Raw genomic sequence first — 17,623 nt, forward strand, 5'->3', positions numbered from 1 at the left:
TAAAATCAAGTAATTTTTCACTAATAAAATCAATAGGTAAAGATTTAAAGAGAAATATATGCATGTTTATATAATATTGAGCATAATTCTATGATTTACTATACCAGTTGGGGGTTTTTGATTGTTTTCCCTTTCAATCAAAAGTTAACTGGAGAGCATAAAAAATGACTTCACGTAAGTTTTGTTGGCAAAATATGGACAACTTATTCTTTTCTTTTCTTTTCTTTTTTCAATAGTGAAAATGGACAACAATTTAATGTTAAAAGATGATGACTAAACTATATACACGTATAACCAATTAGAATGATGGCGTAGGCTTGTAATGCGTTGATTGTAAATGAGGCCTATATTATGCCATTTGCGATCAAGTTCGCTTCACATATTTCATCACCAAATCAAGCGAAAGGGACGGCCATTGAAAGTTTGGGCCAAATAAATGAAATCTCAATTGTGTATTAGGTGAGGTGGCCCTTCAATGATGATAATCAATGTTCTCAGCGAGTAAAGAGGAAGCAATCAAAGCTTGCTTCATTCGAATTTGTTTCATATTTTTCGTGGCCGAAATTTCTTCCTTAATGAATGATTTATACGTTGATAGTGAATTATAAGAAGATATTCTAATTAACTAATCCTTCTTATCCTTTTAACCACTACATCAAGGTTGAATTATTAAAAAATTATACGTTGATAGTGAATTATAAGAAGATATTCTAATTAACTAATCCTTCTTATCCTTTTAACCACTACATCAAGGTTGAATTATTCAAAAAGGTGCGAACAATCATATCATATTATATGATGTTATGGTGCTCTTTGATCGTCTTGCTATTTTAGGGTTTAATTTTGGATTAGTAGTAGTAGTAGTAGTAGTAGTCCCAATCTTGGTGTGAGTAAGAATTGAATCTCAGAGTTTTAGGCCTCTTACAACACCTTCAATTAGTATTACATGCATGCAACATTATAAAACTTAAATGAGCAGAATTGATATTAATGTACATGAGGAAAATTTATTTTTTATATATTTTTTAAAAAAATTTAAAATCTATGACCATAATTATCACTGCACAAATACAAAAATATTAGTTTTCATGTATTTTTATTTTTTTAAAAAAACGATTGGATATTTATATTCAAATATTAAACAAAATAAAACAAAAACATGTTATATTCGCACTGAAACTTTCAATTTCAGTTTTTTAAGAAAGACAAAGAGAAAAAGAAATGCAAACAAACTAACTAACTTAATGCCACCTAAATAGACTGATCAAATGCAGTCGATTGTAAAATTTTACAAGATTTACAATGAAGGATATATACAATTCTAAAACTTCAAAAATGAACAATTAGTATACACATTCATAACGCACTTTTGATTAATAATGCTTTAATTTCCTATGTCATTTTTGTAATGGGTTTTCTGACCTTGATCTATTAGACTATAAATTATAAAAGTCTAGAAAAGCTCTTATAGTGCTTAGAAAAGCTTAAATTGTGCATTTATATTTGCACGAAATCACGGATTTTTTTTTTCATCTTTTTTGGCAAATAATCTTTCATATAAATGAACAAAGTGCGTACCAAATACCAACTATTAAAATTTTCAAATACAATATTGATAAACCATTAGGAAGGGCACATGGTTGGGCAAGACATTGCCACTATAACTTAATAATTTCAAAGGCAATTGGGCAGAAGCTGGTCATTTCATTGATAATTCTTTTTTTTGGTCTTATCCACGAGGTATTCTGGGGAGGGCCCCAACTGTGGGAGACACCTTTAAGCCCGTACCACAACCCAGACTAGAAGTCTCCGCTCGAACCGGGAGGCACAAGTTCTCCCAACAAAGGCGACTTCCCTGCGACTCGAACTGGGGAGCAAACCTATTAAGTGTTTGGCCATTGTTATGACAATTGCATTGTTGACTAGCAATTAATTCTTTTTTTTTTTTGAAATTAAGAGACATGTAATTCCTTGAAGGTACAAAGGTTTGATAAAGTATTAAACGCAAAAAAATTACATGAATGTAGTATTTATATCAGTATCTGTCTGCTCAATAATAAACCCGTGTGTGTGTATTTTAAAGGTAGGGGTGAGTAAAGATTAAATAAATTTTTAACCTCTGATCTTTCTCAAGATTTAAATTTAGGTGATCAATAAAATAAATTTAAATAAATTTGTTTGAAAATCACATGTTATCCATTTACCTAGTGAATAAGCTATGATTTTCCATTAAGAGATTGATACCTCCCCGTACAATTTTTGGATTTCATCACTTACCTCTTACAGTTTCCATATATCTCAATAGCTCTTGATGCCAATTTCATTGAAAATTTTGATGTCGAAAAATAACAGAGCAATATAAAAATTATAAGATAGTAATTGGTATAACCCAAAAATAACAGTAAGAGAGAAATTGAGTGCCATTATATATAGACACACGTACATACATATATCAATTCGAGTTTAATATTAATTAAAAAAATTTAGTTTGATATTTTGAAAAAAGAAAACAATAAAAATAAAAAAACTTATTATTGTATCAACTGTCAGACTTACCATGCATGCATGACAAAATAGTTTTATACTTACCACATATAAGAATCTAAGATAATTAATGAGAAATGCTATATTGGGTCAAAGTCTACAGAACTCACTTTCCAACTATAATCTATCATTAATAAATTTTCTTTTGCATTTAATATCCCCCCTAGAACCTGTTCTTCACACATAATAATAGGAAGCTTTCAATTAACTTTTTGTGAAAAAAAGAAAAGCGCTGTTAAACATGTCAACTGCTGAAGCAGCTGAAGCTTCAATGGCAGCAGCAAGAGATAAGTACAGATCCTTCTTGCACGACGAAGCCGAGAAAATCCAATGGAGACATGGCAAGCCTCCCACTTATGATACTGTCAATCAACTGTTTGAAGAAGGCAGAACTAAGGTGCTTGTGTGCAAGAAAATCGGATCATGAGCTAGCATCTCCTCTTGTATTTTTTTTTTCAATCTCTTTTTTTTTTTTAAATTTTTTTCTCCGTATTAATATTATTTAGTTTTTTTCAATTGTGCAGGAGTGGCCAAAAGGATCCTTAGAAGAAACAGTGCAAAATGCTATTAAATCATGGGAGATGGAGCTCACACACAAGACTCGCTTGCAAGACGTCAAGAGCATCAACCCTGACAAATTTAAGCTCATCGTCAATGGTACATATACATATACACAATAATTACAAATCCAATCTCTCCCGAATCTTGATGTTAGCGAAATTAAAATTTTTGTATGAGATTAGTCAGCAATTTAATTGGTTTAACTAGAGTTAGAGTGAAGAAATTGCAACCTTATTATGCAGGTGAAATTATACAATTTTCCCAACAAAAAAAAAAAGGATAAATCTTAATTTGAGTCTCATTTTTAGGGTCGGGGTCTCCTAGGCCACAACATAGGTCCGCTCCTGTCTGTTATGCTAACCATGGAAACACGCTGTCTATGCAACAGGAAGAGAAGGATTATCAGCGGAGGAGACGCTTAAAGCTGGAAGTTACAATGCTTTGTTGAAAAATTCATTGCCAGAAGAATTTAAATTTTATAAGGCTGAAGAAGAGAGCTTTGAGTCATCGCACGAAGCATTCAGATCAGCTTTTCCCAGAGGGTTTGCATGGGAAGTGCTGAGTGTATATTCAGGACCGCCGTTGATTGCTTTCAAGTTCAGGCATTGGGGTTTCTTTGAAGGACCTTTTAAAGGGCATGCTCCTACTGGAGAGAAAGTTGAATTTTGTGGATTGGGAACCCTCAAGGTATGTTCAAAAATATAATATAACTAATTACTTAATCATAGTGAAATTTGAAGATTTTACCTAAATATAGTTTTGCTTCTATTGGATGAATCTATAGGAAAATGATTAAAATCTCCCTGTTGTCTGTTAAAATTAATCATTTTCTCTTTTCATGTTCTAAAATTTATCATAATCGCTCTTTTGTTAGAGCAGTAAAAGATAAAAAAAGCAAAAAATTGAAAGTCATCAAAATCTTTCTACTAGCAAGGGGTTTTAATGAGTTTTGAAACATGAGGGAGCCAGAAATGATTAGTATATTGAAACAACAAGGAGGTTTGATTATGTTCTCGTGACATAAATATTAAGCCTTTAAAAATTTGGTTGAGTTGCTTTTCGTAGTTTTATTTATCTTGCCATCAAGAAATTTGAATTATGAAAAGATAGGAACTAAACACGAATTGGGGATTTGCTAACAATTAAAAAAAAAAAAGTAAACAAAATTGTCGATTTCTTTTGAAAGATTGAAAATGAAGTAAAATGTATTTTTTTAACAAACACTTTTAAAGAGGAAGAGAATTTTGAAATCATTCGTCCTGATGACATGGATTGGCCAACCTTTTTCTCTATACAATAAATATAAGATTTGATGACTTGAGCTCTTGAAGCTCGGGCTAGGTGAGCTGCATATCATCTGCAAGAGCTTCTTTAATACTATCTTTTCTATGTGATCCATTCAGATTGATTGGCCCAACTTCAACTTTTGCCCATAACATGTGACATTGAAAGTCGAACCAACTAAATAAATATATCTATTTTTCATTCGACTTACTTTTAATGTCAAATTGTTATATTATGTTTTAAATTGCAAATCTGAGTTTCATCAAGAGCTTAATATAATGAAATTCGAGTTTTTATTGTTTAGATCAATTGAAACTCCGTGCTGATGAATGAAAAAAATTGATAAATAGGTTGATGAATCACTTAGAGCAGAGGATGTTGAGATTTATTATGATCCAGCTGAGCTTTTTGGAGGCCTGTTGAAGGGTTCATCAATTGAAGATTCAACAGCAGCTCAAGGCTGTCCCTTCTCCAAGAAAACATAAATGTATATGCTCTATGGGTCAGTTTTTTAATCCCTTTAAAACACAGTCCTTGTCTGTTTTCATTGCTCTGTTTCTGTTTTTGTTGTTTGTTTTTCTTCATCTGTGGGCTTCCGCTCTATTGCTAGAGTCAGCCTCATTATTATATATTGCCAGAGTCAGACTCATTATTATATATTGCCGTGAGTGTTTTGGAATTTTGAATCAGTATTTCTTGTAGCAGACTTATGCCATTGCGAACTTTTAAGCACTGGCCCTCTCCTCAAGCGAAGCAAAGGAAGTTGCATTAGTGATGTTGACAGAATCAAGAACATATAAAAAAGAATATTTTGATCAATATTATTTCTCAGTAAAATAACGATCAATACACACCTTGATGCTTGATGCTTAAGGGCTTAGTTGAGTGGTTTTCAAACAATCTTATTTAGTTGGCAGTTGGCCATCTGAACTCCAAGATAAGGAAAGTAGGGAAGAAATATAGATTTTGACTTTCTCTACCCTCTATTTTTACTTGTATTTTCAATGAATCTTTTTTTCCAAAATGCCTTTTAATCTGTCTAATTATAAGTAATATTCTAAGTTTTTCATTATAGTTTTTTCTGTTTTGTGGATTCTATATTTTCAATCCATGAAAATGGAAGAGCGTTTTGCTCCGGGTTGCAGCATTTTACACATATACAACTGTAGGTTATTATAATAAAATACTGCTTGGAGATCTAGTTGCCTAACATTAATTTTTCTTCCCAACATTTGGAATAATATTGTGAACGGATTAATCATGGCAATGGAGCTATGGTGCAACTTTTTATATGTAGCTGAGTTAGCATGCTTTTGTTTCATTTCAAGCGGGTAAATGGCAATCCCAATACAAAAGGAACAACGATAATGATATTTAGATAGAAAAAATTGGCAGAATGCTGACAGAAATAACGGTACACCTTGTCCGATATACTTTGTTAATTGAAAAATACTCAATAAACACAAATACGTGACCCCAGTCGCGTATTCAGGTTATGTCTGTCGGTGCTCTATGTCGGTATTCAGTTTCTTTATCGTTTTTCCTTTACAAAACAAGACGTCCAAAACTTAGTTAACAGAAAATCTCTAACACAAGATTGTAGCCACTACCCAACGATTTGATTTGACCATACAAGTTAACATCATTCAGAGTCATGAAGATGAACAATACAATTATCAGACACAGCAAGAATAATTAATACTGAACCATGCAAGACCTTTAGAAAACGAAGCAAAAGCAAACGAATATAACTCATAATTAAAATACAGAACAGAGAAACACACCTTGTCACACAAAACGAAGCCAGCAATATATATAACTCAACAGGGAATGTCAAACTAACTAGATACGGCCAGCAGTGAAAATCATCAACAACCCAGTGGATAGATATATTTGATTTGTCCATGGCATTAGCTAGGGATCAGCTGCTTTTATCTCATTGCGAAAGCTTCGGTAATGTTGCAAAACGGGACCCAAAACTTCTGAAATCCAGATGCTGCGTCTGAATCGAATCTTGGAGGAGTCCAGTTGTATATATAAAAGACGCTGAAGTAGGAAAAGACATGTAGATGAGGCAAGTAGCATTACCGGGCTTGTACCCGTCACTAACAAGAAAAAACAGACGGCTAGAGGATACACCAGAGTGATCGCGAAGCCATTCGGGAGGTGATGATTAATCACTTGCATGGCTATAGAAAAGGCTATAATATTTGATATTGAAAAAAGTGCAGAAATCACATTGATGATTCGGTAAGAAAAGTCAAATGATGACACTGGATAGTGCTGGTGGGTTTGATTGTTATTAATGCTGGTGGCAGTGACGTTTGTGGCTGAGTCGATGTCGCTGCTGCTGTTTCCCCACAAATCCTGAGAAGGGGTAAGCGCTGCTTGGAATGTGGCTGTCGCGATTAGTACAGCAACCACAAGCAGTGCATTTCGACTTTCATCCGTAATGGACAGTGATGAGCGATAAAAGAACAAAAGCATCTTTCGACGCCATGTCAAACCTCGTTTTAAGTAATCTGCAATCTCCACAGTAGCAAGGGAGGACCCTTCTCGACCGCCAGCATTGCGCACCATGCTCTTCAGTTCTTGAAATTCAGGTTTCGTTTGCAAATGAAATTTTACCATGTCCATGGCTGTCTTATCTTTTGAGTTTCGGGCATTTATTTGATCACGTGCTCTGTTGACTATTAGCCTCACGATCTGCGTTATGGAAGCAAAAGAATCAAAAATTAAATTCAGGGAATAACTGGACAATTAGCTCAAAATTAAATTAAAATTTTCGTGCCTGGATATGACTTCGGGAGATTGAGATGTGCAACAATGTGTTGCCTTCATCATCCTTCCAGTTAAGGATATCATCCTTGTTGACAAATCGAAGCCATCCTAGCATGACTTCAAGGACTTCCAACTTGTCATTTTTTGCAGCAACATGCAGAGCAGTTTCTTTTCGAATTGTCACCTGCAGGATAGACTCTGGGCAACTGCTAGAAATTTACATAGAAGATCGACATTTCCTTTCTCAGCAACATAGTGTAGAGGCGTCACACCCTCCCTTCCTTGGACACGAACCAGATTTCTATCAACATCTATGAGCCGAAGCACCATTTGAGTATGTGTTTTCTGCAAAGCAAGATGCAAAGGGCAAAATCCATATTGGTTTTGTTTTCTGGCAAATGATGGCTTTAATCTCATAATCTCCAAGGCAAAGTTGATATGCCCCATTGATGCTGCTGTATGTAAAGGAGTATCCACAAACGGTACTTGGTCTATCTGATCTAACAGATATGCGTCCTCCCATATTAATTCATACAAGGCATCAACATTTCCTGCTTGAGCAGCCTCGTTCAACCTCGGATCCGTTCTGAAGGACATTAATTGATTGATTTAAGCAATATTTTTAGCAAGTAATTACGATGTGCATAACATGAAAATGCAAATCAATGAAATATATTATTTAAAATTATTATCTATATATTAACCATACTTTAGCAAAAGAGCTGTTTTACCTCAATAAATTTGTGGAGTTGGCCTTAATAGGAAGTGAAGTTGCTTCTAATGCTCCAGCGCTGCGTAGCATATCCTCAATCTCCTGGTTTCTTGATTGAGTTTGATCAAGTAATGTAATATCTAAAGGTGTCAAGCCATCAGAGTTCAAAGAATTTATTTCAACTTTGCAGTTCAACAAACACCTTACAATCTGCTAGGACATGTGTATACAAATTCGTCAGGTAGTTTTGAAGTTAAAAGAGCAGGTGTTTGATCTTTTGAATAAGTTGTTTGGTGAAATGCTTCAGTTATCGAGTAATGATTGAAGTTAAAAGAGAAGCATTTGATTTGAATTCTACAAGTTATCAAGTAATGATTGAATCTTCGTGTCAAAATCAAGGGCTATGATTTCATCTAGTATATAACTTGCAGAGCAAGAACACTCTCGGTTGATTATAATAATTAAGGTTGCAATGTCATGTGTAAATACTGTAATAAGACAAATATCATGTGATATCTTTTACAATATTTTGTAATGTAAAGTAATTGATTGTGAGCCTTTGATATTAGGTCTAGATGATGAAGGAATGTAACAACATAGTACGAAACTAGAATAACGCAATGAGAAATGTTTAATATATAAAAATGAGTTCTTTATTTGCTTGTGGATTTGTGTCCAAGCTATAATATGTAGTAGGAAATTGACATCAATATCCATGAATTCAGTAAATTGATCATATAGAGATTGATTATTTTCAGAAATGATCCAATATTACCCCTTTTGGGGACATGTAAATCATTTTCACATTTAGAAATAGTCACATAGGGCCTTAAAGTTTGTCAAAAAAAATTGAGTTTATATATTCTAAAAGGTTTCCATATGATTATTTTTAAAAATAATTAGGTTTCATAACTATTTCATTAAACCACAGGAATTTTTTGTCCTTTTTCCTATTGTCACACTCTTAATGTAGCATCACGCCAAAGAAAGAGAGAACAGGGGAACTCAAGGAGCTAATTAATTACAGCTTAGATCGTGTTGTATTATATGCTTACAAAGAGGTCTTTATATTCAAGTTTAAGTAATATTGCTACTATAAGGTATCCTAATCTAATGAGGAGAAACCATGCTTAAAAGGGAAAACATAATAATATGTGCATGATTATCTTTAGAAAACTTACTCCTGATCTAATTAATTAGGAATCATCTACTCCCTAAATACTTAGAAAATTGTCCTAAGTAAGTTAGGTGTGAGTGAGAGCTCTACAACTCACAACAATAAGGGGGCGCGACACTATTTAATATACAAACTCCGAAACTTTAAAACAAAAAACAGGTGGGAATATCAACAATGTAATCGCTCAACCGAATTTTTTAGCATATTAATTCAAGCTTGCCTGGACTTGATTTTTTGATGTTGCAATGTGTAGCAGAGTGCTGCCATCCCTATTTTTCGAGTTGAGGATTCTTTTGTTGTAGCATTGATCAGCTTCTTTAAGGCCAATGACCGACGGAGGGCATCTTGTTAGGACTTGAAAAGCTTCAACCTTATCGTTTTTCAAAGCAATATGAAGAGCAGTATCGCCTTTATTTGTCACATCTTCAAGAGATTTCGGACAAACAGACAAAAACTTCTCCAAGAGATACAGGTCTCCATCTTCAGACGCATGATGCAGAGGAGTGATGCCTTCTCTTCCTCTAACACGAACGAGTTCCGGATCAGTATCTATCAGCTGAAGCACTGTTTGAGTTTGACCATTTTGCAAAGCCAAGTGCATGGGAGAGAAGCCATCTTGGTTGGGCTTCTTGGCAAATGAAGGCTTTAGCCTAATAATCTCCATTGCCAATTCAACATTTCCACTCCTTGCAGCAGCATGTAAGGGAGTTTCAATAAAAGGTATCCTATCGAAGTTGTCCAAAATATAAGGATCTTTTCGAATCAGAGAATACAAAGCATTGGTATCCCTCAGTTGAGCGGCAGCCTCCATCTTCGAAATTAATTAATACAAAGAAAGTTGCAACTCCAAATGTACACTGCAGAGAGGAAAGTTTCAACAACTTAAAGAAGACGATCAGCTTAAAGAAACAGAGAGGAAAGCTCCAACATAAGTTCAACGAACATTTCCCTGTACAGTACAACAAAGGGAACAAAAATTTCTTCGTCAACATGATTGACTTTGACTCTTGGAGATTGATTTTTTTCAAGTTGGAGATAGATTTTTTTCAAGGAGGTGTATATGTTACAGATTCTGTAACACACACCCCCCACTCCACGCACTCCACGTGTCCTTGCATGTGGAAACAAAGCACGCAAATGACACCCTCGGGGGAGCTGGCTAAGCTGGTCTGTAAGGTACAGAAGCTGTACCTTAGCCAGCTCCTTTTTTTTTTTTAAATGAGAAACGAACCTTACTTTTGGGGATTTTGCTACCTTATAATCAAGGTAAGTAGCAGTCACTCACAATTTGAACCGTGAGTTCTACTTAGACCCACAATTATCAGAGACTTCCTGACAATGTCATAGTCAGGACAATGCGCAATGTTTTAGAGTATTTTTAAAAAATTCTTTTATTATTTATTTAAAGAATTACATTAGTATTTAAAATTTTAAAAAATATTTTAATTAAGATTATTTAAATAAAAAATTATTATATCTCTTTAAATTTGGAGAGTTACTTTCTCATTCTTCAATTTATATTTTATTATTTTTTGTTGGAAAAAGAGAGAAAGGTGCTTTAATTACTATTTACTTTTATTTTAAAAAATTAGTTATTTAATTAAAATAATATTAACTCATTTTTATTTAAAGAGTATTTTGAAAAATAATATATTTTTTCACTCTTCTATTTGTCACATAAGTAAGCAAATAAATATTTAAAGAGTAAAATTTATAAAAAATTTTGGAGAGGCTCTTACACCTAACTTTTTTGACTCTTTTTTTTTCCTCTCCCGTTCTCTCTTTAACAATCAGCTCCATTTCTTATTGAATTAACTAATCCACGTGCTATCGAAGATTTTTCGAATGCGATTAAGTTCCAAAAAAAAAATGACATATTTCACTTTATTATTATGGGAATAAATGCTACTACTTGGTTTTCCGCCATCACCAAATCTAAGGCATAAATTTCGGTGAAACCGTGAAACCAATAATATGTGCTTTCTTTTGAAAAATTAAAAATAAAAATCGAATAAGCTGTGCTCAATATCATATACAATCATGTATAGGGTGTTCACATATAATCCTATCCCATTCAATTTGTCATATACATTCAAAATCGATCCATTTTTTTGCAAATCAACAAAATTCCATTTTGAAAAAAGTAATATAATTATATTTTGAAATTTTAAATTAATTTCAAAGAATTAAAAATAAAAAATTTTACATGCGGCACTATATTAGTGATTGTTACATTAAGCTAAAATTAACGTTATGGAATGTAACTAAAACAAAAACCTCTATATAACTATAATGTTGACACCAAATTAATATTATTAATATAAAGAGATTATAGCTTAATGAAAGTGTAGTTATAGAAATCATACATTCATATCTCTAAATGATAAGAGGCACTGAAAATTTTTTCGTTATTAATCCTTCGTTACTCAAATCAGTTTATACATTTCTAAAAGTTAGAAATTATATTCCAAAAGTTATAAAATATATAATTTCTGTTTAAACAACAAAAGCAAAGTGTTTGGGAGATCAAAGGCTGAAAAAAGAAGACCAGGTACCAATTAATGGGTTTGAATCCACGTGCCTTTGACAGAAGCCATTTATTAACTTGGAAAAAGATATAAGAGGAGAGCCATGAGCCACTCTGCCTCCTCATTCCTCATTCCTTCTTCTCATCACCTTTTTTTTTTTATACCCCTTTCACGCATGGCCCCCTCCACTTTCCTTCTGCGTTTTACCCATCAAACATCCTTAGTGCAAAGGATGTAAAGATAAAGCGTACACTGTATTAATAATTAATTAATAGAATATGTACAATTTAATATACAGGTATGAATAAAATAAACAGACATAATTTCAAAAACAGCACTGATATTTCACCTGGAATTCCGTCTAACTACCAAATTAAAATTTGCTGTTAAAATCAAATCAAATTTGAGCAATGGCCCACTGACCACCAACTATTTTTGAGTGAAGGCCCATCTTCAGGAATTGGAGATGGATCATTCCCCAAAATAACAAAAATTCAAAAAAATTCAGAAATTCGATTTATTGGAATCTCGAGCCAACTATCATTTTTTATTTCAGAAAAACTAATAAATTACATATATATTATAACAGTGAGGAAAAGAATATTCTCAGAATCATTAAATGTTAACAACAGATAAGCGAAATTTGATTTTAGGGTCAATGCCAATATGCCATGGCGACCTTCATCAACAAGAGCCAAACTCAACATTTCCTGTTTCTTTGTATCTTTATCAACTTCGTTCTTCTCTTCTTCATTGCTTGCTTATTCTTTTCCTTGTTTAGTCTTTTCTATTGCTCCGCATCTTCAATGTCTTTTGCTATTCACCCCTTTGCATAGATTTTGAACTTTGAAACTCAACATTTCCTATTTCTTTGTATCTTTATCAACTTTGATATATTGACGACACGTACAGCTCTTTGTACCATGTGTATGCCATATTTATTTTAGCCCATACAAGAATACCGAACTTCGAATTCGTTTGTAATTGCTTTTGCATGGTTCATAAGTGATTTAATTAAAAGGTAATTTCGACATTTGATAAATTTTTTAAAATTAATTTTGGTAAAATCACTTCATCGTGCAATATATTTTTTTAAAAAGGAAAGAGTAGCTTTTTTAAAATCTAATTTTGAGAATCAAGTTTTTACTTAATCAAATTTCACATATATCCCATGTACATTATAAAAATCTAAAATTATCCTTATTAATTAGAAAATAGAATCATTAACTTTAAAGAGATTATTTTATTATTATTATTATTATTATTATTATTATTATTATTATTACTACTAATTGTATTGCGATAACAAAATAAAAATAAAATTAATAATATAAAATATTTATTTTAGTTTTAAATTATTAATTATACAAAATAATTTTTTTAAAAAATATATTTATAAATATATGAATAAATTTTATTCAACATTATATTCAATTCAGTCATTTATATTATTACAGAAGTTTAACAGTAAAGTTTTTTAAACACATACGACTGCTTTTAAAATTTATAGCACTTTTAAAAATAAATTTTATCAAACTTTAATTGATTCTCTTTATAAATGATTATTTTTACAGTGTAGTTAACAACAATTATTTTAAAAACTACAATATTACCAAACTAGCCCTTATTTAGAATTGAAGAGAAACAAATGAATGATTCTTAAAAGTTAAATTGCAGTGAGATCGGATTTGCCCTTTTGACAGTGTACCATTGTGACAGATATTGGCCTTGTTTGGGATTGAGAATGGACAGTTGCACAACACTACGTATTTGGTAATTACTAGTTGCTGACTTGCTGTAGCTTGAAAGCCAAATTGATTTGGCTATAAACTTGGATGATGAAAAATTTATTTTATCTTTACTAGTTTTGTCAAAGTTATTATTTAAAAATTATATTTACTATATGCTGTTAACTTTTATTTCTAATTATAGCTTTTTTTTTACAATAACTGTCACTTAAAAGCTACAATAACTTAATGTCAAATAGGGCTGTAAAACTTATTTCACATAAAGGAAACAACATGAATACTTTTAGTTTACCTTGTATTGTGATAATAAACTAGTATTTGCTACCAAATGGCACTTAGGCCATGTATGGTTTGAAGGAAATGGAGGAGAGGAAAAGAGCGGAATGGAGGGGAAAAGAGAATAAAAAAGTGGAGGAGAATAATAAAATTAAATTTCATAAGAGAATAATAAAATTAAATTTCATTATTTGGTTTGATATAAAATTCGATCGGAAGAAAAACTATAACTTTTTCTTTGCATAAATTTATTCTTTGCTTTAAATACTAAATTATTATATTCGTAAGGAAATATAATCGATATTAATACCAAACTTTTTTAATGTCAAAAAGTCCTAAAACAATTCATAATTTATTAGAATTATCTCTCTCTCTCTCTATACACACACACACACGCGCGATTCGGTGGAGTTCCAACGACGGTCCGCGGAGTTCCGGCGATGGTTAATTTATATTTCTATATTTTCATATTAAATAAATTTATTTTGTTAAGTTTCTTAAATCATTCATTAAATTTAATTAATATAAAATTATTTATAATATTAAATTGATAAAATAAAAATTATTAATGACATTAAACAAGTTAAAAAGTTGAAGGATAATTTTTGAGGAATTAATTCCTAACATAAGAGGAATTAAAATTTTTTACTCTTTGGTGTGGAATTCAAATTTCACATCATGATGGATATTAAATTCTAATGGAAATTAAATTCTAATATTTTTTGTCCAACCAAACAATGAAAATAAAAATAGAATTTAAATTAGTTTCCGAGTAATTTTAAGGGACCTCCCCTGAGGTTTAGTCTATTGACAGTCGGATAAAAAATATTCATGTAATTACAGGTACATCCCCTGATGTTAGTATTTCGTTAAGTAGATCATCAGTTGACTGTTGAAATTCTAAAAATACCCTTACCGCCAAAATATATTTTCTTCATATGATAAACTTATGGGTAATAGAATTCACACCAAAATATCCAATGGATAAAAAAAAAATTGCATACCTAAAAAAAATTAATATTGTGCTGCCAATATTTCCGTTGTAAATAAACCGTAACATTTTCAGCAGTAGAGCCTATAAATGGAGCCTTTTGCAGGCTTAATAAATCACCATAACACACTTTCTTCTTCTTCTACATCTTTTTAAAAATTCTTAAAAACTATGGTGCTGTAATTTTTCAAACTTATCACCCATTCACATCCTCCCACAACTTCTTCTATGTGTATTGCTCTGGAATTACGTGTGCAATATTAACCATTTTACCACCCACAACAGCCTCTATGTCCATGTAAATTAAGCTGTAAAGTTAACGCCATTACATATGGTCAGTATAAAATAATAAATGAAAAAGAAAACAATGTGAAATGATTTCATTTAAAATTCATTAATATACTCCATGTTACAGCTTCTTTAATGCTAATACCACAACATAATCGTTTATGAGAGTAAAACTCAACAACCAAAATACATATGCATTCAATACACCAACATGTGGGGCAAGTAACAATTAAAAGCATTTAAACACCTCAACTACCAATCATTTAAACAATCATGCGAGATCAAGAGAATATGACGAAATCAAATTCTTGACATCAATCTATCCTCAATATGCAATTCCATCTTTAATTTAACTACAACTTACATGACAACACATTAATGCTAATCATGAGGTTAAAACAATTTCTATGTCCTAAATCAATCTACTTTTTCACACTCAATAACCATTGCATTATCGTTTCAGAGCATGAACTAGTGAGACGTTTATGTATCTTCTCTGTTGAGGCTTATTTTGCTTGAATTATAATAGATACCCAACTAAAATGAAGCACTCAAGCACACCCCATTGTTTAACTCACTGCTCCAGCAAGAAAGAATGCAGCAAACCATGACAATTTCTTCAACCCAATACATATAAATACCATGATCAAAATAAAAAATAAAATCAAGTATCCTCAACAGATCTAAAGGTAAAAACATCATGAAGGGACTAAATTGTGCATCTGCTGTAGCTGGGATTCTTGATGAGACTGGGCAACATTATGTAAGACTGTAAATTCCATATTTTCAGTTCATTGTATGTTATTTGGTTTAACTATTTTATAAATTTACTGGAACTTCATAATACTTCCCTTATTGCTTGCACTACAAATACTTTTTCTCTTCCATTTTAACTCGCTGTTTATTACAATTTAACTCCCTACTGGCCTGCAACTAGCTTAGTATCCTTGTTGATAAATTTTTGAAAGTGTGAGGAAGAACAATCACATCAGTGCACAGTTGGTTTAGTATAGCATATGAAAAAACTAGGCTAGTGACTGAACACACCTTCTTATCTCAGTTCTATACACCTCTATAGTGCAGAGAAAGACAAGGCCAATGACCCAAACACCTTATCTCAGTTTCTACAGACCTTTTAAAAGTAGCTTATGTCCTCCAATCCATAAATGACTGATCTCAATATTTGGAAGCTACATTACTAGAAGATTTGACTAAAGTATTACTATTTTCCAGGAGTGAGGATAACATTTGATTGACAGATCACACTATTTGAGACCACAATCAGGTTGCATCTACAACCAATTTTCTAAAATCCCATCGATCTCTACCCCAGTACATTGCCTAATCAATATTCCTGACTAATATAGGCAGCAATGACCATATAAGCAATTATCTCCGCCCAAGTAGGCATGCCAGAAGCCAAATCTATTGCGGAGAAGGTTTTGCAAGTCTCCTAAAAAACAATCCCATCTTTAATTTAACAAAAATTAGCAGAATCCACGCTCAATAATCAGTAGAAGTACCTTAAACAAATAAAAAAAATTCAAATTCATTTTCAATCAACCATACGACAATATAAAAAATCATAAGTGAACATGCATTTGCAGCAATCATTCACCTATCACTAATCGATGGAAAAAAGTGGAAGCAACAGAAACATTGTCAAAAAATTTTCGAGACCCATTATTCTTTTTCTACCAAATCTCCTAATTTCAGCTAATCAATTTGACATGCAAGGAAATACTCTGATTCATACCTCATCGCAACTCAAAAACACTGGGATTGTTTGTGGGTCAACGGCGAAAGTCACTAGTCGGTATTCTTCCACATCACCGTCGTGAATCAGTCATCTCTGTTTTTGGCGTGTCCGGATTCAGTGTCATGGTCTCTTGTTCGTGGGCAAGGCTTTTAATCAAAGCATTGGAGAAGATGAAAGGGATGTTGTGCTTCATGCTTCGATTTGAATGGAGGAAAGAGATGACCATTTTTCCTCTTTTTTTGTGGGTGTTAAAGTTTGTGGTTTAATGCTTGTTTTTGTCCTTTAGCCACTGCACATTTACAAAGTCGAGACCAATTACAGAACCCAACGTGAAAATTTAAAGCTAACTTGAATTTTTTTCATAATTGAAGGCAGCTTTTACGATTTTATCCTCACCGCCCTAATTAATACAAAACGGTATACTAACGTTAGGGAAAGTATTTGAGAATACGTCAATACAATCTATCAGACTGAGAATCACCAAATCTCAGGAGAGGTTTTTGATAATTACCTATTACTTTTCTCTCCTCTATTCTCTCTTCCCAACCAAAAACCACCTTAGATTAATTTGCTAACTATTCGTCTCAAGATGTTAAATTTTGAGGATGTATCACAACACGATAGCTGATTATTCATATGTACACAAGTTTTTATTGAAAATGGAAATAATAAATAATGATGATCCAGTCAGGAACAGTTTTATACAAATAACATTGTACAAACCGGTGTGACTTAATATCATTAGACCTGCAAATTGTAACTGAAAGCAAGCCCTGCAAAGGTGCCCAAGCTTCTATTTGACAATGTCATCGCTCGCTTGTGACAGGATATTGCGTATTGCCTTGTGATACTTCCTAAATTATGATAGATTCTAAAATCAGGTTTACCAATTACCAATGTTTAACTTTGGCTTATGAATTGAAGACGCAGTCACATTTTAATTGATTAAATTCGACTTATGAATGTTTATCAAA

At 32.3% G+C, this 17,623-nt stretch overlaps 3 protein-coding genes and 1 long non-coding RNA gene across 9 annotated transcripts in view; 1 reads left to right on the forward strand and 3 right to left on the reverse strand.

The window, feature by feature from the left end:
• Positions 1-2,685: 2,685 nt before the first annotated feature.
• Positions 2,686-17,623, forward strand: part of LOC102626600 (pathogen-related protein-like) — a 43,996-nt gene continuing 29,058 nt past the window's right edge. The window contains exons 1-5 of one of the 5 annotated variants that reach the window (XM_052436859.1): positions 2,686-2,941; positions 3,069-3,201; positions 3,494-3,792; positions 4,740-4,891; positions 5,095-5,463. In XM_052436859.1, the coding sequence (XP_052292819.1) occupies positions 2,786-2,941; positions 3,069-3,201; positions 3,494-3,792; positions 4,740-4,874 (723 nt within the window). In that variant the 5' untranslated portion in view covers positions 2,686-2,785 and the 3' untranslated portion in view covers positions 4,875-4,891; positions 5,095-5,463. The other 4 variants (XM_052436862.1, XM_052436860.1, XM_052436863.1 and 1 more) reach the window with 4 other exon arrangements.
• Positions 5,854-17,623, reverse strand: part of LOC102627266 (ankyrin repeat-containing protein BDA1-like) — a 45,728-nt gene continuing 33,958 nt past the window's right edge. Inside the window, exons 4-5 of one of the 2 annotated variants that reach the window (XM_052436853.1) lie at positions 7,181-7,354; positions 5,859-7,095 (exon numbers count right to left, since the gene is read on the reverse strand). In XM_052436853.1, the coding sequence (XP_052292813.1) occupies positions 6,304-7,095; positions 7,181-7,354 (966 nt within the window). In that variant the 3' untranslated portion in view covers positions 5,859-6,303. Of the gene's footprint in view, positions 7,096-7,180; positions 7,355-17,623 lie in introns of both variants that reach the window. The other variant, XR_008053007.1, reaches the window with a different exon arrangement.
• LOC102620893 (ankyrin repeat-containing protein BDA1-like) lies at positions 7,979-10,078 on the reverse strand. Its single transcript, XM_052436864.1, has one exon. It carries the CDS (start codon positions 9,868-9,870, stop codon positions 9,265-9,267), a length of 606 nt encoding a protein of 201 aa, XP_052292824.1. The 5' UTR covers positions 9,871-10,078; the 3' UTR covers positions 7,979-9,264.
• Positions 14,519-16,991, reverse strand: LOC112495931 (uncharacterized). The gene is made up of 2 exons (XR_003062345.2): positions 16,647-16,991; positions 14,519-14,910 (listed from the first exon to the last, which is right to left on the reverse strand). It is a non-coding gene; the product is annotated as an uncharacterized LOC112495931 (long non-coding RNA).

This window comes from Citrus sinensis, chromosome 3 (assembly GCF_022201045.2).
Source record: "Citrus sinensis cultivar Valencia sweet orange chromosome 3, DVS_A1.0, whole genome shotgun sequence".
In the NCBI taxonomy this organism is placed as follows: Eukaryota; Viridiplantae; Streptophyta; class Magnoliopsida; order Sapindales; family Rutaceae; genus Citrus; species Citrus sinensis.

Bases quoted from the DNA above. Each gene is read 5' to 3' on its own strand.
- LOC102620893 (XM_052436864.1), bottom strand. From the start codon at position 9,870: ATGGAGGCTGCCGCTCAACTGAGGGATACCAATGCTTTGTATTCTCTG.